The sequence below is a fragment of the Elephas maximus genome, chromosome 15 (assembly GCF_024166365.1).
Source record: "Elephas maximus indicus isolate mEleMax1 chromosome 15, mEleMax1 primary haplotype, whole genome shotgun sequence".
Classification (NCBI taxonomy): domain Eukaryota; kingdom Metazoa; phylum Chordata; class Mammalia; order Proboscidea; family Elephantidae; genus Elephas; species Elephas maximus.
In genome coordinates, this window is record NC_064833.1 from 32,906,074 (window position 1) to 32,927,825 (window position 21,752).

The 21,752-nt window shown below is 36.2% G+C and overlaps 1 protein-coding gene across 5 annotated transcripts in view; it reads right to left on the reverse strand.

The window, feature by feature from the left end:
- The window catches only part of PKHD1L1 (PKHD1 like 1), a 192,827-nt gene that overhangs the window by 142,859 nt on the left and 28,216 nt on the right, over positions 1-21,752 (reverse strand). For all 5 annotated transcript variants that reach the window (XM_049854577.1, XM_049854575.1, XM_049854574.1 and 2 more), the window contains 8 exons: positions 21,127-21,184; positions 16,689-16,782; positions 14,456-14,509; positions 13,844-13,917; positions 12,702-12,744; positions 7,770-7,840; positions 6,439-6,549; positions 2,611-2,700 (listed from right to left, as the gene is read on the reverse strand). In XM_049854577.1, coding sequence (XP_049710534.1) covers positions 2,611-2,700; positions 6,439-6,549; positions 7,770-7,840; positions 12,702-12,744; positions 13,844-13,917; positions 14,456-14,509; positions 16,689-16,782; positions 21,127-21,184 — 595 coding nt within the window. The remainder of the gene's footprint in view (positions 1-2,610; positions 2,701-6,438; positions 6,550-7,769; positions 7,841-12,701; positions 12,745-13,843; positions 13,918-14,455; positions 14,510-16,688; positions 16,783-21,126; positions 21,185-21,752) is intronic.

Here is a 21,752-nt window from a genome sequence, read left to right on the forward strand (position 1 = left end):
ATTGCATCTTGACTGCATGCTTCATCAATTTCAAACTGCAGAAGTTGGTAAAAATCAATTTCCTCATCTTTTGCATTAGTAGTTGTTGAGTAAATTTGAATAATAGTTGTATTAACTGATCTTCCTTGTAGGCATGTGGATATTTTCCTATCGCTGACAGCACTGTACTTCAGAATAGATCTTCAAATGTTCTTTTTGACAATGAATGTGATGCCATTCCTATTCAATTTGTCATTTCCAGAATAGTAGACCATATAATTGTCTAATTTAAAATGGCCAGTACCAGTTGATTCAGCTCACTAATGTCTAGGACATCAATCTTCATGCATTCCATTTCATTTTTTGACAACTTCCAATTTTACTAGATTCATACTTCATACATTCCATGTTGCAATTATCATGGATGTTTGCAGCTGTTTCTTCTCATTTTGATCACGCCACATCAGCAAATGAAGGTCCTGAAATCTTGACTCCATCCATGTCATTAAGGTCAAGTCTATTTTGAGGAGGCAGCTCTTCCCCCGTCGTATTTTGAGTGCCCTCCGGCCTGAGGGGCTCATCTTTTGGCACTATACAAGACAATGTTCCACTGCTATTCATGAGGTTTTCACTTCCAGTTTTTTCAGAAGTAAACTGACAGATCCTTCTTCCTACTCTGTCTTAGTCTGGAAGCTCCACTGAAACCTGTCCACCATGGGTGACCCTGCTGGTATTTGAAATACTGGTGGCATAGCTTCCAGCATCACAGCAACATGCAAGCCACCACAGTTTGACAATAGTTATTAACTATGATATGACTGATGTTGTTTTATATATTTAAGTCTCAACATTTCAAAATTCAGACTATTTTATTACAAAACCTATGCCTTGATTATTCTCTCTAACAAAAGTTAATTAATGGCTTACAACTAACTAATCTAAGAGCAGCCACTGTTAGCTTTAAGGTTTCTGCCAGTATTTTTTTTTTTTTTCCCTTCCTTTTCATTAAAAAAAAAAAAAAATTCCCTCTGCTCTAGGATTTTATCACCTTCTTGGACAGAATCAAAGAAAAAATATTTTCATTAAACTTGTATCTACATTTCCCAGTATATACTCTGTGATTTTCTTTTTAGTCTAGCCAGAAAGGAGCCATCTCCCCCATCCACGCCCCCTCTTTTTTTTTTCATTAAGAATATAACAACAATCAGGCTCATGCCTTCCTCCAGAAGCTTTAAGCTTGTCTGAATCTGAAATACAATGTCTACTCTTCAGTTGAGTTTGATTCAAGAATAAGCTTCAATACTCCAACCTTTTACAACTGCATTGTTGAAATATCATTCAAAACAAAGACATTTGAGAAGTTGGTAAACGATTTATTATGCTTCAAATGCCAACCACCATCACAGCTCTTGAACCTCAACAAGTCTTAAGAATTTTAAGTATTTCTTCTCTGTCGAAGAAGAGTTTGGGGCAGGAGGTTTGGAGGACTTGAACAGGTGATAGGAGAGAAGGGACCCCAATTCTCCATAGGGCTCTAGTATTCTAGTTCTACACCATGCCTGGGCTTTCCTTTTCTCTAGGGGTAGGAGGAAAAATGAATTTCTGTCCTGACCTTCTTCCTAACTGTCCCGTGAGGACTGGAGGTCAGTAGTGTTATACATTTTTAATACTCTTTACTTTTTTTAAAATAATATTTTATTGTGTTTTTGGTGAAAGTTTACACAGCACATTCAGTTCCCATTTGACAATTTATAAACAAATCGTTCAGTGATATTAGTTACACTTTTCACAATGTGTAAACATTATCTTTCATTGCATTCTGGTTATTCTGTTTCCAATAATCAAGTTTCCCTGACCCCTTATCTTGTCATCTCTGCTTTAGAGTAATTGTTGACCTTCTGGTCTCACATAGATAGTTCTTTAGTAAAGCAACATATTTATGATTAATATCCTTTATTTTGTGTACCACTTGTTTCTTCACTAAGCACTCTTGACATTTTAAAATAAAAGTTGAAATAAGATAAATGGGTTTTTGGTTTTTGTTTTAAAAGGGAGAGGATTCATTGTATGCACAAAATTTGAGATACACACCACACTCAAACACATACACAGCATTTCAGTCATACCAATGCAGATATCAAGGCCATTAGCTGCATTTTCTCTGGGCAACATGGTGAAAATCTGGGATGAATTTTAAGTTACATTTCTCTTATCCCTTGTTTTAACTCCTAAATCATTCTAGACAAGTAAGGATTTAACCTCCCCCATTTTTTCTTAAACCAGGAAAACACATTTTTATAATCTCCATATAGCCTATACGAACATTTATTAATCATCATTTACTATGATATAAAAGCACCATCATACTTTTATCAGTAGAGGCATGAAGTTTTTAGTACGGTGTCCAGGGAATTTAGGCTGGGTTTATCTCTACCAGTGTTGCTGGGTTCAGTTATTTTAATACAAATATTTCCTAATCCAGAAAGTGTAAAAAAAAAAAGTTATTATAATTCTCTTCACAAAATAAAAAAAAAGCTGAAATAATACTGCTTTTTTTTTTTTTTAACTACCACCATTTGTCAATAATCTTATGAAAATATACAAAATTGACAGTTCTCTTTTGGAACTTACCTGGATATACAGTTCTTGGAAGATGAGGTCTGGGTGGTGTCTTGCAATATATACTATTTTCTGTGATATTCAAAATATCACAGGCCTGACCTATAGAGAAACAAGATGGAGAGCTGTTACCACTGAGGCTTCACGATGCAAACTACAGCAGCCTACATTGAAGTACTTTCCCAATGAAAGCAAAGCTGCCCAAGAAAGAGGCATGTTGGGGATGCTTCATTTCCTTTCCATACTCTGTATTAAAGCCTGTTATTCACTATCATACTTCCACAAGGCAACATTTTCCTGGCAAAATATCACAAGTAAGAAACAGAATATTTCACAATTTCTGAGAAACAAAATGAAAAAAAAAATGATAAAACTATGTCTAAAGAAGACTGAAGAAGAATTGATGTCTTTGAATTGTGGTATTGGAGAAGAATATTGACTATATCATGGACTGCCAAAAGAATGAACAAATCTATCTTGGAAGAAGTACAATGAGAATGCTCCTTAGAAGCAAGGATGGAGAGACTACATTACACATACTTTGGACGTGTTGTCAAGAGGGATCAATCCCTGGAGAAGGACATCATGCTTGGTAGAGGGTCAGCGAAAACGAGGAAGACCCTCAACGAGAAGAACTGACACAGTGGCTGCAACAATGGGCTTAAGCATAACGATTGTAAGGATGGCACAAGACCGGGCAGTGCTTTGTTTTGTTGTACATAGGGTCACTATGAGTTGGAACTGATTCTACGGCACCTAATAAAATAATGATAATGTCATTATAAAATATTTCACTTTTGGGTCCAAAGTCAAGCCTTATATTTTATTCCTTGAAGAGAAATTGCCGACTAAACCTACTGAGTTTAAAATTTCCCAGTCCTTTTAGGTAAAAAAAATGATGGCTTAATCCACATTGTTCAAATAAAAACAAAAGGGCTAATAACTTTTAAAAGGTATTTCCATAGATAGAATAAAGCCAAAACAGAAGTGGATCTAAAAGAGAGCAATAATAACCTATGCCTAAACCCAAGTAGTCTTGAAGGAAGTATCCATGCTTTCGATCTCTATGTATCCCTCACAGTTCCTCACTCGCTAGTATTTACTGAAATTGCAATCACAACCCACAAAAAGTGAGGGCAAGAGACATGGAGAGAGGTGTCTTTGCCAAATTTTGTTTGGTGGCCTGGAAAATTTAAATTTTCTAAACTATCGTTCATTATTTTGAATATCGTGTGGATATAAGAAAACTGAACTAGAGAAGTAAACACAGTATATTAGGTCAACTTAGCCCATTTTCTTTGAACTAAAGGAAAGAGACATAAACAGATCATTATTTTTAAGGAATTATTGAAGATTCAAAACCTTTAATCTGGTTACCACATTACTAGCAATGAAATACTACAGCAAATGAACATGCTATCTTTGTGTATCCACTGTATTATAGTCAAAATAAGCATAATATCAGAATATAAAATGCATTTGTAAAAATGGTGGTGTGGGGGCATCAGAACTCCTCCCCATCTAACTTCACAAGGGGAAGGAGAGAGAACCATTATCAGCATCAACTGCCCAAGGCTGATTCCTACGAGGTAGAAGTCAGACATACTGCCAACTTCCAACTTTTTTTTACCAATTCTGACACCAGCCATCCCTTCCATGGCACTCTCTACTCTGCTGGGTTCGATAATGCATTGCAATGGCCACACAGAATTCAGGACCATCCTCACAGTTATGCGGTTTATTAGGGAGGTTACAATCCAGGATCCGGGATGACTCAGGATACCATTCTTCAATCAGGACAGCTTCTCAGCTGTACCTGCAGCAGGCCTCTCTCTGGTCCTCAGCCTCTCGGCCCCTTGGCCTCTTGGCCCAGAGTCTGCCCTGCTCTGGTAAGTGTTATAAAGCTCTTTAGCTCCACTGATAAGTGCCCAGAGGCACCCCACTCTGCCAATAAGCCTCAGCCCGAAGGCATTCAACTCTCTAGCTCAGTGGGTCAGCAAGCCTAGCTCTGCTGACAAGAGCCCAGAGGCTTCCCACTCCAGGAACAAGCCTGCTGCCTGAAGGAGGTCAGCTTTCTCACCCTGTAGGCAGGGAATTCCACTGTGCCATCCCCTGCCAGTCTCCTGATTCTGCTGCCTCTGCTGCTGCCATTTCCCAACTGCTTCTCACCATCTCTCATCATCTCTGGTGTTATAGCTCTCTCTCTCTGTCTCCTGGGTCTAGAATGTTCTCAGCACTGGAATCCCGGGTCCAAAGGATGCACTCCACTCCTAGCTCTTCTTTCTTAGTGGTGATGAGGTTCCCCCTCAGCTCTGGGGTTGCCTCTCTTTTAAATCTTGTGAGATGGCAAAACTGACCAATCCCCTCATCAGCATTCCAAATACCTTATTTACATGGTCCCATCCCCCAGAGGGTTCCATGCACTTAATTTACATTATTAGCAATGCTCTCCAATCTCCTCAGTGGGCCATTAAGTACCTTATTTGCATAGTCCCACCCAACCGTGTTGTAGGAGTCACAAGACCATGCATGGCTAGAAGGGCCATATTAAGTAAGTCTCTGTACTGAAGCATCACATAAACTAAAAATATTTTATGTCTCTGATTTTAAACATAATATCAGATCACAATAACATATTAGCAACATTTAAACATCTTATGGCCCAGGTTTTAATATCTTTGCAGGTGGCAAGCAAGGATTCATGAGGGTCAGAAAGATATGAATTGTGTAAACGTGAGACGGGATTACTTTATATTCATTTCTTTTCTTGAATCAGCATTTTGGCTGTCTCATGGAAGATTCCTTTAAAGGTAGAAATTACTGGAGTGAGAGGGCTGTGTCAGAAAAAGGATATGTCCAGTTTCATGGGAAGGCATCCTGTCTTCTGCTTATCAACGTTGTTAGTTGCCATCCAGCCAATTCCAACTCATGGTGACTCTGTGTGTGCAGACTAGAACTGCTCCATACAATTTTCAAAGCTGTGACCTTTCTGAAGCAGATCGGTCTTTCGAGGAGCCTCTGTGTACGTTCGAATTGCTAACCTTTCAGCTAGTAGTCAAGTGCTTAACTGTTTGTACCACCCAGGGACTCTAGCTTATCAAAGTAAGGAAGGTCATCATGGCTGAGTGGAAAGTTTCCCACTATTACATTCGTGCTAGTCTCCCTTTGAGCTACAGAGCTCCCAACCTCTGAACAGAGACTAGACACATAAAAGTGATGCATAAATAGAGAAACCAGCCCCTTCTGCATTTTTAGATACAGAACATACTAATTAATGCTCTTTCCAAAGTCAATACCATTAGTAATTACTGATATTCAGAAGAGGCAAAGTATATGAGACAGGTGTGAGGAGATGTCCCAGAATACTACTTCAAATTTCCCTATAATGACCCATTGAAAAGTAGGAACAGTTCAAGAAGGTCATTTAATAGCTTATTCAATAGAGGGTAGGTGTGTCCCTACACTGTGGTGAGGAATTTGTGGATGGCAGCCCCCATGTTACCACACAATGCTTTTGGTGCCGACCTAGCGGCCAAGTTCCAGTCACATAAGGCTATAAGGAGTGGCCCAGTTAAAACTCCTGTTAATAATAAAAAAAAAAAAAAGGAAGAAGTAAAAATTTCTGCTTTAAAAATTACCTTTAAATTGTAGGGAAATTTTAACAAAATTGCAGTGGGATAAGCATCAATCTTCAGGACCAAAATGCCCGTGTGAAAATGCTGTTTTAAATTTAAAACGTCCATTAAGAAATTATTATTATCATTCCTACAAACTGCTAAAGAAAAGTCAGAAGTTGTTCTTATAAAGTCATATATTAAAAATGAATAAATAAATAAATACCTCCAACTAGCACTCTGACTGGGAGGTCAGTTTGATCAAAGAACCGACCGCTGATTGTTAGTGTGGTGCCCCCTTGGATACTTCCGTGTGAAGGTGAAATCCTAGTGACCTCTGAGGGGAAAGCACAGAAAGTAAAATGTCATGAGTATTACGCACAAACACAAATGTTTGATTTTTTTTTTTAATTTTCCAAATCACCTAGCACGTAGAACAGCGAAAACCCCGTTGACAAACCTGTTGCTGTCAAGTCAACTCAGACTCATAGCGGCCCTATAGGACAGAGGAGAATGGTCCCATAGATTCAAACTGCCAGCCTTTGGTTAGATCTTAACCACTGAATAGCATGGATACTGAATTACTGAATGAATTAATGAGGTGTTGCATTTTATTTTGTCTCTAATGTAATCTTCCAAAGAGGACAATACATATATGGCTTTTACCAAGACCTACATTTCCTGGGGACCAGGTTTTAGTGGTGATTGGTACTAAACAGACAGTGGTATTGGGAGGAGTGAGGGAATTAGAAATCCATAGTCTGAGCATAGACATTTGGCTCCAAAAGAAAACATAGGAATAGCCACTTCCCCGTGTGCTCGTGAAGAATGAATCTTTCTGGTATTTATGGATCAAAATCTTTTTATATTTATAAATTTATATTATATTCATACTAATATATCGTAGTAATACATTAACATAGATTGGACTTTTCATGGCTTTGTATCCAAAAGTTTAGGTTCAATACATTCTTATAGACATATATTCTTACGTATGAGTTCTCACACTGAATTAATTTCTAGAAAATGCCAAGTTATATCACATTCCACTGATTTCAAGACACCTGCTATTTTACATTTTTGAAATGTGAAGGTATCCTAACTGAAAATGAAGTACAATTCCTCCTGGAGAATTTGTGTGTGACACTCTCTCGGGTGTGTACCAACCTGAGACCGTTTTAAATTAAACTGTATTATAATCTTCCTCAGGATTCTTTTGGATCACACTGACAGCATTAATTCAGGCCTCAAATCCAAGACAGTACTGGTTTTTTTTTTTTTTTAATTAAGGGGGGATTTTTTTTCTTCCTTCTAACTACAAAGTTGAGACATGTACATTTCCTTGCTGTCTCTTTTAGTGTGTCGAGTTTATTTCTCCATCAGCTTTACACTAGAAGCGTAGTTTCTGAGGTCTTAGCTTAATGCTGGAGTTTCCTACAATCATTTCCTACAATCATACCTTACAATTATTATTGTCCCAGATTTAATGAAACGAAGTATACACCTCTGTCTCACTCTCTTATACACACAAACGCAGTAGAGAGAAGGGTCACATACCTGCATATGTTTGAAACATTGAAATTTTATTGAGAGATGAAACAAAATATGTTGTTTTCTGCGGTAAACTCCTGTTAATAATAATAATAAAAAGTCAAAATTCCTGTTTTAAAAATGACCTTTAAATTTTAGAAAAAATCATTTTTTAAATTTTATTGAAAGAAGTCATGTCAGTGATTTTCAAAGGAGCAGGATGGAACTTTTGAGGAAGATAAAAATGTTTTATACCTTGATTTGGTTGCCGGTACCAAAGCAAAACTAGAACCACTGCTGTTGAATTGATTTCGACTCATAGGAACTGTCCCATAGGGTTTCCAAGGCTGTAAATCTTTACAGAAGCAGACGGCCACATCTTTCTCCCATAGAGCAGCTGGTGAGTTTGAGTGGCTGACCTTTTGATTAGCAGCTGAGCATTTTAACCACTGTACCACCAGGGCACTGGTTGCTGGTAGCATATTTGTCAGAACTCACTGAACTGCACACTTGAAATATGTGCATTTTTTCTATGTAAATGATACCTCAATAAAGTTTATTTTAAAAAATTATATTTACATTAAAAAAAAAAAGACAGGAGAATTGCCTTTCATAAAGGCTAGGCTCTTCTGCTGACCACGCTGCTCTGCTCTTAGAACCCATTTAGTGCCATGACAACCAACGTTTATTGGACACTTATCAGGTATCATGCAAAGAGCTATTTATGTATTTATTATTCCATTTAATACTTACAAATACCCCACGAGGTGAAGCTCAGAGAAATTACACATCTGGCTCAAGATCACAAAGTGTGTGAGTGGCAGATACAGAATTTGAACACAGACAGTTGGAACACAAAATGCTGCCTCCTAACCTACATACCCCATAGCACGCCTCCCCACCCGCTAATTTGTGTGAGAGTACAATTGTGTGAGAGTAAGTTAACAACAATCCACCAAAATGTAAATCATCTTTAATAAACACAGAGCCTGTTCATATTTTTTTTTTAAGATAGACACTTGCACTTCCATTACTTGGAGGTTTACAAAGGGAAAGAATCTGACCCTAGGAAATGCTGTCCCTTTAATTAACGTCATGAAATTCATCATTAGAAATGTTAAAGAAATTCAAATGTTAAGGCTCAAGACCCATTTATCATGGTTATAATACTCTGAACTAGAATCTAAACGGATAATAAAAATCTTGTGGTTTACTCAAGCAGTTAAAAAAAAAAATATATATATATATATTTTTAAGGCCTTGGTAAATCTAACCCAGGCATTAAAATGTGCGTTTGTAAAGCTAAAGAGTCCCTAAAAAGAAATACTTAATGCCAAATCAGTTATTTAAGAAGTGCGTGCTAGATCTAACAATTGTATGTTAAGCCTTTCTGTTGTTTCTCAAAGATGTGAAACCACTCTATCTTCCACAATGTCTCTAGTTAGACCCTGCATCTGAAAAATTAACTCTGCTTTTTAAGTTAGTGGAAATATCGCCTCCTGAAATGAAACGAAATTTGAATGTAATTTATTTTGGATGACACTGAGGTGATTTTCTCTAATTCATTGATAATGACTATTCACTTCTCAATTAAGGCAGCCTCATCTGAACCTTATCAGTTAGGAACAGCTGTTGTTTGAACTTGGGGTAATAGAGAAGATTGGCTGCCACAAGAAATACAAAATGGGTGCCACCACGGTCTTTAATTGGTTCATCTGATATTCAGAAATGCTCCTGAGACTTGTAAAATATAAATTTTATAATTTATAAAGTGATTTCACATTTTAACAGTGCCATATAGTCTTAAAACTAGATTTTTCAGTAGTGAACATCACATTTCTAACAAATATCTTGAATTCCTAAAAATGTTTCACATGGAAACAAAATTCTGAGAGATTAATACAAAAGGCGAGTCAGCGATTTAAAAGAAAAAAAAGGAACGTATAAGTCAAGGTCACTGACTCAACAATTTTATGAGGTATTTTTTGTCCACTACTATGTGCAAACTTGCTGGTACTTTTAAAGTGAAAGGTCCTGGGCATGTTAATACAGCATATTGATATATATTATATTTATCAAATATATTCATGCTTGATCAGTCAAAGCTTCTATTTTGGGATAATTATTTCTTTGAGAAATAGATGATGGATTTGGCTATTAATACCCTTCATTCAGACCCAGAGCTAAGAATTCATTTTCCGCACTTCAGGAGAGTGGCATTAAAAGCATAAAAGAGCTATAGATAGTTCTATAAATCATTTAGAACTCAGTAATTGTTGCTTCTAACACAGTTTTATAATATTTTCAATAAAATCCTATTGTCCTAGCTTACCACGTTATACATAAGTAGGCCATGTCTTTGTAGAGAATAACTAAGTCCTAAAACTCTAAGTCATTTCCCCCATGTAAACCACAAAAATGAATCCTAGCATCACCTACATATCATCCACTCCAATTTGTCCTTGGGTTATAATCTTCTTCATGGGTTTGGTCCAGTGTATACTGATCTATAATAAAGTGTCCAACACAAACATCACTTGTTTATAAACCTATTGCTTACCAGTCACCTCCGCCTCACAGCGACCCCACATACAACAGAACAAAACACTCCCTGGTCCTGCACCAAACCCACAATCCTGTTATGCTTGTGTGCACTGTTGCAGCCACTGTGTCAATCCATCTCCTTGAGGGCCGTCCTTTTTTTCGCTGACCTTCTACTCTACCAAGTATAATGTCCTTTTCCAATTACTCGTTTCCCCGATAACATGTCCAAAGTATGTGAGACAAAGTCTCACCATCCTTGCTTCCGTGAGCATTCTGGCTGTACTTCTTTGAAGACAGATTTGCTTATCCTACTGGCAGTCCATGATATATTTAATATTCTTTGCCCTCTCCATAATTCAAAGGCTTCAATTTTTCTTCAGTCTTCCTTATTCATTGTCCAGCTTTTGCATGCATATGAGGTGACTGAAAACACCATGACTTGGGTCAGGCACATCTTAGTCCTCAAAGTGACATCTTTGCTTTTTAATACTTTAAAGAGTCTTTTGCAGCAGATTTGCCCAATGTAATATGTCGTTTGATTTCTTGACTGCTGCTTCCATGGGCATTGATTGTGGATCCAAATAAAATGAAATCATTTACAATTTCAATAAATTCTCCATTTATTATAATGTTGCTCACTGGTCCAGTTGTGAGGATTTCTGTTTTCTTTAAGCTGAGGTATGATCCATACTGAAGGCCATGGTCTCTAACCTTCATCAGTAAGTGCTTCAAGTCCCCTTCACTTTCATCAAGCAAGGTTGCATCATCTGCATATCGCAGGTTGTTAATGAGTCTTCCTTCAATCCTGATGCCATATTCTTCTTCATATAGTCCAGCTTCTCAGATTATTTGCTCAGCATACAGATTGAATAAGTATGGTGAAGGGATATAACCATGATGCACACCTTTCCTGACTTTAAACCACACAGTGTCCCCTTGTTTTGTTGAACTGCCTCTTGGTCTAAGTACAGGTTACTCATGAATGCAATTAAGTGTTCTGGGATTTCCATTGTTCACAATGTTATCCATAATTCGTTATGATCCACACAGTTGAATGCCTTTGCTTATAGGGGTCTAGAACTAAATGGTCTTTAAATACAATGATGGCAGATTTCACCTCTCTAACTTCCATGCAAACAGGGACTAAATTGTCATCCTTCTCTTATAGTCTGTGAACACTGGTCAGGAATAACATCTACTTTGATTGTAGTACTGCCTATTCTTTTCAAACTTCTAATCATTGAGTATCTATTCAGACAGCACACAAAAAGGCAATCAATAGGACTATCCTGTTGCTGATTTATTACAGCTATATCAGTATTGGACCCAAAGTAATGCAGTTTCTTTAGATTTCTGTCAACTGATTCAGCATTTTTCAATGGGAGGTGTGATGTCATTTGGGAGAGGATAATTCATATAGGTTTGGCACATCTATAACCCTACTTACTAAAGGCCATTAGCATACCCAGTGCCTGTGACAGCCAGCAATGCCCCTACTCATCTGCAAATGCTGCCAGGAGAGGGGTGATCCCACTCTGCTAGAGAAACCTGGGTCAGGATATTACACACCGATGAGGCATGGCACTAGTGGCTGAAATCCTCCATCATTCATGGGAAAGCACTGGAATGAAATGCTCAGGCCCTAGAGCTAGACTACATAGGTTCACATACCAGCAATGATTGCTACTAGCTGAATAATCTTGGGCAAGTTATTTAATGTTCTTAAGTCTCAATTTCCCCACATACAACATGGGGTGGATGATAGTACTCAATTTACAGGATATTTGGGAGAATTAAACCACGGAATGTATGTAAAGTGCTAAGTATTCTACCTACCACTAAATGTTATCTATCCTTTTTATTATCTGCAATATAAGACTTGCAACATATATTGAAATTTTCAAGTTTATAAATGTTCAATGGTCTTTCTTACTAAAAGAAGGATATACGACAACTTTTTAATAAATTTAACTTATTAACATTAGTGTTAAGATGGACAATTGGCAGTCATAACTACCAACTTTCACAACATATTTTCAAATATACCTTGATTTAAAAACCATTATCAAGTAACCATGAGGTTTTATCTACTCTTTATTTCAATTAGTGTAAATTAAAAAATTTTTTTTTTTTATCATAAGAGTTACACTACATAAAAGAATGCTTTCCAATATTACGATCAAAGTTTTTTTTTTTTTTTTTTTAGTTAACGTTAGATTTTCCAACAGTTGAAAAGTCATACGGGCAGCACAAATTATGAATGAAAGGAGTCACAGACACATTAAGAGTTAATGTGGGAAATGAAAGTGATTAAGTTTTTAATCTCTGGGTCTATAGCACAAAGTAAATATACATTTTTATTTTATTCACTCGGTTGAATCAATTGTGAGAGGTACCTTTTACAAAATGACCTACCTTCCATAATCGCTATCTAAGATGAAGCTGACATTGTGATGACCTGGAATTCATTAAAATACACACAATTCAATTTGCAGTCACAGGAGAACAATAACTATATATTATAAAGCTGATTTAAAAGCAGAGAAAAGAAAATCAAATAAAAACTATAATTATACAAACACACACACAACGTGCAGCCACCTATTAATTCTAAAAGAGATGAAAGCTGGGCTACCTTAAAGAAGTACCTACAGCTTTAAAATGCACATAATATGATACAATTTTAAAATACAATAACCTGTCTCAAGGCTATAACTAGAAAAACCTGACCAAGTATAATAAAGAATGAGAAATACTAAAAGAACAGATAATTATAACCATAATGCCCTCAAATGTCATTCATTCATTAGCAGTTATTTAATTGGACCAGACATGCTGCGAAGTGCTGAGATGCAAGCTGAGCACACAGACAAACCCTTACAGAGCCTACTGTCTACTGAAGGATACAGTCAGTCAGCAGCAATGATATAAACATATCACTAAATACTGTGATAAAGCCATCAAGGAAAAAGTAGAGGGAGCTTTGGGACATGGCATTTTATCTGAGAATTTCAGGATGGAAAGCTGGCAAAGGCCCTGAGGCAGAAGTGAAGTAGGTTCAAGAACTAAAATATCTGTGTGCCTGGAATATGAAGAGCAAGGGGAATGAAGGAAGTAAAGTTAAGGCTACAAGTAAAACAGTTAAATTAGTCATGGAATCCGCTGGAGGGTGGAAAAAGAAAGAACAAAATGTTTTCAATAAGCTTACCTTAAATATATCAAAAAACCCAAATCCACTGCTGTGGATTCTGACTCATAGCAACCCTTCAGAACAAAGTGGAACTGCCCCATAGGGTTTCCGAGGAGCAGCTAAGGGATTCAAACTGCCAACATTTTGGTTAGCAGCCGAGCTCTTAACCACTGTGCCACTAGGCTTCCCCTAAATATAAACATTAGGAAAAACTTATTCATACATGCTCTCATGAAACTGAAAAGAAGCCAAGGAAAAGAGAAAATCCTTAAAAAAAAAAAGGGGTGGGACAGGGCAAGTGGAATATAAAACAGGAAATTGAGTCAGGCATCTATAAGAATTATAAAGAATAACGTTCAATACTTACCAACGTAAGTCCCAGTTGTTTTACAAATCATAGAACCCAAATCTCCATTTGGATGGTCTAGTTTTAGACCATACCTAATGAAATATACACGTCAATATCAAAATTTGCATTGATACTAAATTTTAAAATATTATCTTTCCCTTAAAAACATTTCTTTAATTTCAAAATAACGTTTCAGGACAGAAACCATCGTTACAAAAAAAAAAAATTTCTGTAAAAGGGAAATATTTCCTAGCCTTGGTTGAAAATGTTTGAATAGAAGTTCATTTAACAATTAAATATTTTAAAATTAATTTGGCTATCCCCATTGATGCCCCTTTTAAAGTATTTAAGATATTTACCAAGTGAACTAATTATTTGATAAAGATGTTTCTTAAAACATCTTTTCTCATAATAACCTAAATAATAGTGCATATCACGCTACATTGGAAAAAGAGGGATATCAGGTAACACCTAACTATATAAATGATTGCTAATTTACTATATGGTATAACATAATTTATAATTTTTTTTAATGTATTTAGATATGCAGTATTGTTAGAAATTACTATTAAATAAGTATGCTTACATCCTCCATTTATTTTTCTACAGAAAATTATTTTAATTACTTACAAATTATCAGACTGTGGTATGAGAAGCTCACAGGGCATTCCTCCAACATAAACTCTGTATAAATATTTTTATTAGAAAAGATCAAGTTATATATAATAAGTTGTTTCAAAGCAATTATTAGCCACCTCATTACCCACCTTATATTTTTTCTCTCCATCACTTATTATCCATCACTTATTCATTCAAAAAATATCTACCAAACATCTACCATGTGGCAGTACCTGCTCTAGGTACTGCGACACATCAGTGAACAGAACAAGGATCCTTGCCCTTGTGGCACCAATGTTCCAACTAGGGGAGATGGACAATAAACATGATAATCATAATATATTTGGTGTGTTAAAGAGTGATAAGCATTACAGGAAAAGAAAAAGTAGAACATGGAAGCAGATAATAGAGGACTCATTTATCTGAAGGGCAGGTGGGAGACGGTTTTACAGCCTTGGAAACCCTATGGGACGGTTCTACTCTGTTCTATAAAGTCACTATGAGTCAGAATCGACTCGAGGGCAATGGGATGGGATTAGCCCAAAAACTCTTTTGAAACACTATATCTGCTACTCATTTGTATGCCCTCTATAATTTGTAACTGGTTTGAATTGGAGATTCCCGAATTCACAAGACTGAGAAGCAGAAGCAGAAGCAGGTTGAGCACTCCCATCCAGTACAAGGCCCATTGCTCTGTTCCCTCCTTGATAATGAGATTCAGGCCCAAAGCAACGACTTGGGAATCTTAGTGTCATCATTAAGGTGGTAGAAATGGGATAAATGCAGCTCTAGCAGTTTTTCACATTTTCCAGTATGTGAAAAAAATTGCTAATGTATTTACATATTAATAACTCAGAGTTTTCAGAGTAAAAGGACTGTGTTCCCTGGCCTCTGAGTCTCCTTCTGACTTTATGATTCTGTGATTTCATTAAATAATTCCTATCCTCTGAGGTGTCCATTCTCTTCTATTATACACAAAGAAATTCCAGCTACGGTGAAAAGAAAATAAAGGAATTTCTTTTTGAAAACTAAATATTCTATTTCCTGGCACAAGGGGAAGGATGATTTAGAAAACCACATTTAAGAATTAGAATATAAGCCACTCATAACACTAAAACTACTGAAGCTGACCAAATCTTTACTACTGCCAAATTGCCTATATTAAATACTTTTTTCTCTATTTAATAGTTCTTTTATTACATATACGGAATCAATATGAAATTTTCCAGAATATTATAGCTGCATGCAACTGAGATTTGAGAGTTCTGCCTCATAGAATGCCAGATAAATCAACTTTATTTCATTTAACATCTTTCGAATGTCTCATTTTACAAAATTATATATGTATATGTGTATATGTATAAATATACATAATATGTAATTGTATATAAATAAATATATATATTTAAATACTTCAGTATTTTAAGAAATTGTCTCATCTCTGTTTGAACTGATTATCCATTTATTCATTTTACTTATACAATAAGCATGAAGCATCTCAAAAGTCATAATACTGAGTCTGTACTTCCTTCTGAAGGAAATGAACAGGACTTTCAGTCTTTTAAGGCAGGACTGAGATAACTCCACCTTTGTTTTAGGAAGATAACTCCAATAACAATGCTAGTTTCAGCCCAAAATGTGGATAAGTATTTTCTGAGGTTCGGTACCTAGCCAATGTTACCATCTGGTCTACAGCTGGTAAATGGAGGGATCAATACTCAAATCCTGGTCTGTCAATAGATTATTGGCCATTTTTAATTTTAGCATTTTTTTCCATACATTGTGGTATAGTGAAAATGTGCCAAATTGCATGTAAGGAGGTTTGGGTTCTCCTCTTGACCTTAACTTGACTACATGACCACCAGGCCTCAGTTTTCTTTCTTTCTTTCTTTTTTTTTCATATGCAAAATGAGGCAGTTAGATTAAATAATATTGAAGGTGTTCTCCACTGATAAAGTTCTATGACTCTAACTCAATTGCTATTGAACTTTCTTCTTCCATGTGCCTTCTATTAATAAAATCCATCACAGAAAGAGAAAGAATTATATCAGACCAGAAAAGAAAGGCATATTGACAATTGCTTCCATGTCAATGAATCACCAACTATCTAGTTTTGTACCTATAATATGGCTAAAAAACTCCCACCACATTGCAGCTGTTTTGTAACATCACTAGATCCATTATTTATGGAATATTATGTCCTATTTTTGAGTTGCAAGAATATACTCTGGCATCAAAATATTACCTCAAAATCCTAACATTTTTCCCATTTGAGCTTAGTGCAGTATTACTTCCATAGACATCAGTGAAGATTCTCCCTTGGATTGTTATTAATGTACCTAAAAACAGGAAAAAAAGGTTCTGTGTAAGAATATCTAACCATGAATTTAACACGCAAATGCTAGAAGTGTCAATAAAACCAGCATCCAGACACTGTTCACCACTACTGTTTAGATTGTTCTGAAAGTTCTAGCAAATATAATAAAACATGCACACATATCTATAAGCATTTATACATTAAAAAGATGTTTCATGAAAGATCAGATGAATGATATTCAATAACTATTGCTTGGGTCAATGAGTGATTTATTTAAAAAAATAAATACAATTGATACTTTATATCAAAAACAAAATAAATTCTAGATGAAACAAAAATTAAATATTAAAAAATAATTGATGATAACCAACAACACACAAGCTCCAGAGGATAAGCCAGATAACTGGGATCTTCTAAAAATTAAACACACTCATCAAAAGACTTCACCAGAAGATTAAGAAGAGAACCTACAGACTGGGAAAAAAAATTTGGCTGTTATAAATCATACAAAGGTCTAATCTCTAAAATCTATAAGAAAATCTAACAACTCTACAACAAAAAAGACAAATAATCCAATTAAAAAATGGGCAAAGGAAATGAACAGACACTTCACCAAAGAAGACATTCAAGCAGCAAACAGACACATGAGGAAATGCTCATGATCTCTAGCCATTAGAGAAATGCAAATAAAAACCACAATGAGATTCCATCTCACCTGGCATTACTGGCAGGAATCAATAAAACAGGAAATAATAGATGTTGAAGAGGCTGCAGAGAGATCAAAACTCTTATGTACTGCTGGTGGGAATGCAAAATGATACAACCATTTCGGAAAATGATACGGCACTTCCTTAAACCAAAAAAAAAAACACCAAACCCATTGCCATCGAGTAAATTCTGACTCATAGTGACCCTACAGGCACTTCCTTAGAAAGTTAGAAATAGAAATACCATATGATCCAGCAATCCCACTTCTAGGAATATATCCTAGAGAAATAAGAGTAGTCACATGGACAGACATATGCACGCCCACGTTCATTGCAGCATTGTTCACAATAGCAAAAAGATGGAAACAACCTAGATGCCCATCAACAGATGAATCGATAAACGAACTGTGGTACATACACACAATGGAGTATTACCCAACAATAAAGGACAACGACGAATCCGTGAAGCATCTCATAACATGGGGGAATCTGGAGGGACATTACGCAGAGTGAAATAAGTCAATCACAAAAGGACAAATATCGTATGAGACTACTAATGTAAATACTCATGGAAAGGTTTACATAAAAAGAAACAATCTTTGATGGTTACGAGGGATTGGAGGGGTGGGGATGGAAAACACTTAACAGACAAGTGGAAACTTTGGTGAAGGGTAAGACGGTACACAGTACAGGGGAAGTGGGCACAACCTGTACAAGGTAAGGTAATGGTAGCTCTATAGACACATCCAAACTCCCTGAGGGACCAAATTGCTGGGTTGAGGGCTGTGGGGACCATGATCTCAGGGAATATCTAACTCAATTGGCATAACATAGTTTATAAAGAATGTGTTCTACATTCTACTTTGGTGAATGGCATCTGGGGTCTTAAAAGCCCGTGAGCAGCCATCTAGGATGCTCCTTTGGGAGCAAGGAATAATGAAGAAAACTAAAGATACAAGGGAAAGATTAGTCCAAAGGACTAACGGACCACATCTACCATGGCCTCCATCAGACTAAATCCAGAACAACGAGATGGTACCTGGCTACCACCACTGACTGCTCTGACAGGGACCACAATAGAGGGTCCCAGAGAGTGCTGAAGAAAAATGTAGAACAAAATTCTAACTCAAAAAGAAAGACCAGACTTGCTGGCCTGACATAGGCTAGAGAAACCGTAACAGTATGGCCCCTGGCCACTCTTTCAGCTCAGTAATGAGGGCACTCCTGAGGTTCACCCTTCAGCCAAAGATTGAACAGCCCCATGGAACAAAGCAAGACTGAAGGGTCGCACCAGCCCTGGGGCAGGGACTGGAAGGCAGGTGGGAACAAGAAAGCTGGTAATGGGGAACCCAGGGTTGAGAGGGCAGAGTGTTGACATGTCATGGGGTTGTTAACCAATGTCATAGAACAATTGTGTACTGACTGTTTGATTAGAACCTATTTGTTCTGTAAACCTGCATCTAAAGTAAAATAAAAAAAAGGAAGATAAAAAATAAAGCTATAAAAAAATAAAGTCCAGATTAAGTGATTATTAAATAAATAAATAATTCATGGTCACTAGGGTGGTTTTTTTTTAGGGTGGGTAGGGAGAAGGGTATTCACTAACTAGATAGTAGACAAGAATTATCTTAAGGGAAGGGAAGGACAACACACAACACAGGGGAAGTCAGCACAACGGGACTAAACCAAAAGCTAAGTTTTTTTTTCCTGAATACAACCAAACACTTTGAGGGACAGAGTAGCAGGGGTGGGGGTCTGGGGACCATGGTTTCAGGGGACATCTAGGTCAACTGGCATAACAAAGTTTACAAGAAAATGTTCTGCATTCCACTTTGGTGAGTGGCACCTGGGATGTTAAAAACTAGAGAGCAGCCATCTAAGATGCATCAATTGGTCCCAACCCACCTGGAGCCAAGGAGAATGAAGAATACCAAAGACACAAGGAAAATATTAGCCCAAGAAACAAAAAGGACCACATAAACCAGAGACTCCATCAGCCTGAGATCAGAAGAACTAGACGGTACCTAACTATGACCAAAGACCACCCTGACAAGGAACACAAAAGACAGTCCCTGATGGTGCAGGAAAAAAGTGGGGTACAGAACTCAAATTCTAGTAAAACGATCAGACTTAATGGTTTGACTGAGACTGAAGCAACCCCAGAAGACATGGCCCCTGGACTCTGTTAACCCAGAACTAAAACCATTCCCAAAGCCAACTCTTCAAAAATTAGACTGGACTACTCACTGCCGTCAAGTCGATTTCGACTCATAGCGACCCCATAGGACAGAGTGGAACTGCCTATAGAGTTTCCAAGGAGCGCCTGGCAAATTTGAACTGCTGACCTCTTGGTTAGCAGCCGCAGCACTTAACCACTATGCCACCAGGGTTTCCAGACTGGACTATAAGACATTAAACGATACTCCTGAAGAGTGTACTTCTTAGTTCAAGTATATACATGAGAATAAATTGGCAGGTCCTGTCCAGAGGTGAGATGAGAAGGCAGAAAGAGATAGGAGGTGCATGAATGGACACAGGAAGTCTGGGGTGGAAAGGAGGAGTGTGCTGACATAGGGATAGCAACTAGGGTCACATAACAATGTATATATAAATTTTTGTATGAGAAACTAATGAGCTGTAAACTTTCATTTAAAGCACAATACAAAATTAAGATCATAAAAATGCTAGAAAACACAGGTGAATACATAATATTTATATAATCTCGGGATGGCAGGACATTCTATAGCATAAAAATGAAGGAAGATATAATGTAGGTTAAGATATATAGATTTGATAATAAAAATTAAAAGTTCCTGAATGACAGAAAAATCATGAATTACTTTTTAAAAACAAACAATAAATTTGAAAAAATATTTGCCACATATGAAGCAGGAATTATTAATTTCACTAATTTATAAAGAATTATAACAATATGGAAAAAGATGACTAGTCTTAAATTAGGCAAAGGAGACAAGTAGATAATTTACAAAGGAAGAAATACAAATTGTTAATACATATAAAATAAATTCAATAGCATAACTCAAAGAAACAGAATTTTTTAAATGACTTACCATATTTTTCACATAAATAAATGAAAAAATTAATACCCAGAGTTCTTAAGTTTACCAAAATTAGTATTCTCTAATGGTGCTGTTGAGTTTATAACCTAGCATGATTATAGTTATTATAATGAACATTGGGAAGCCAGCCAAATGTCCCACAGTGGAAAACTTAAAATACATTGCAGCAGATTTATATTCGGCCGCTGAAAATAATTTGAAAAAATGTTGGTAATCTTGGAAAATCAAATTTTTGAAGATTATTGAATGTTCACCATATAATTTTAAGCGAAAAAAGTAGACAGCAACACTATGGGGTATGAGTGAGTATGTGTATATATATTCTGATTCTGTAACACAACGTATATTTTCATGTACCACATATATTCACAGATAGGACTAGAAGACAAGAGATCAAAGTTTTGATCTAATCATTAATCTATGTGTGAGGTAGGATTATTAATAATTTCCTCTATTTTTAATTTCTGTATTGATTATTTTTATAACCAGAAAAAATTATATTTATAAATTTTCAGGTATTATAATTTATATACTAAAAAGTAATTTTAAATATATTAATTCAGCTATCACATAACAGACCTGGAGATCCAGATAATGGTGTGATGCTCCTGATTGTTGGTGTTCTGAAGCTTCTTGCCTGTAAAATAACATCAACGAGCAATCTATGTTACATATTTCGTTCTTAGTTTTATAAAATGTCTCTACTTTTTACATAATTTATATTTCAACAGTATCCAAGATATGATTGTCAAAATAGTCCCTTTTACATGTAATAAGCTTAAAATATTATTCTGACTATTCAAGATCCTTTTCTTACCCCCTAAAAATCCACTTTTATTTCAATTACTAAGATATTTAAAAATGTTTTTAGTATGGCACTTTCAAAATTCAATCACCCTCTTGCTATTAGTATAAGACAAACCAGAGTAATAATACTCTCTAGTTAAGATTCTCAGGAATTTGGTGGGATGACATTACAGAAAGGCTACTCCTGGTGAAACTCACGAAGGAAAAAATAAAAATGTTTCAAAAACTAGCATAAACCATGAAAAAAGCCCAGTAAAGTAAGCTTTAATGATAATTTTCTAAAGCAGCTCAAGTATAATTCTTACGAATTGTGACACCAAATGTGAGCTGGAAGACATCGAAATTCCATGGAGGCCACCAGTGTGTTCTAGGACCTGTGGTAGGCAGAATAATACTCA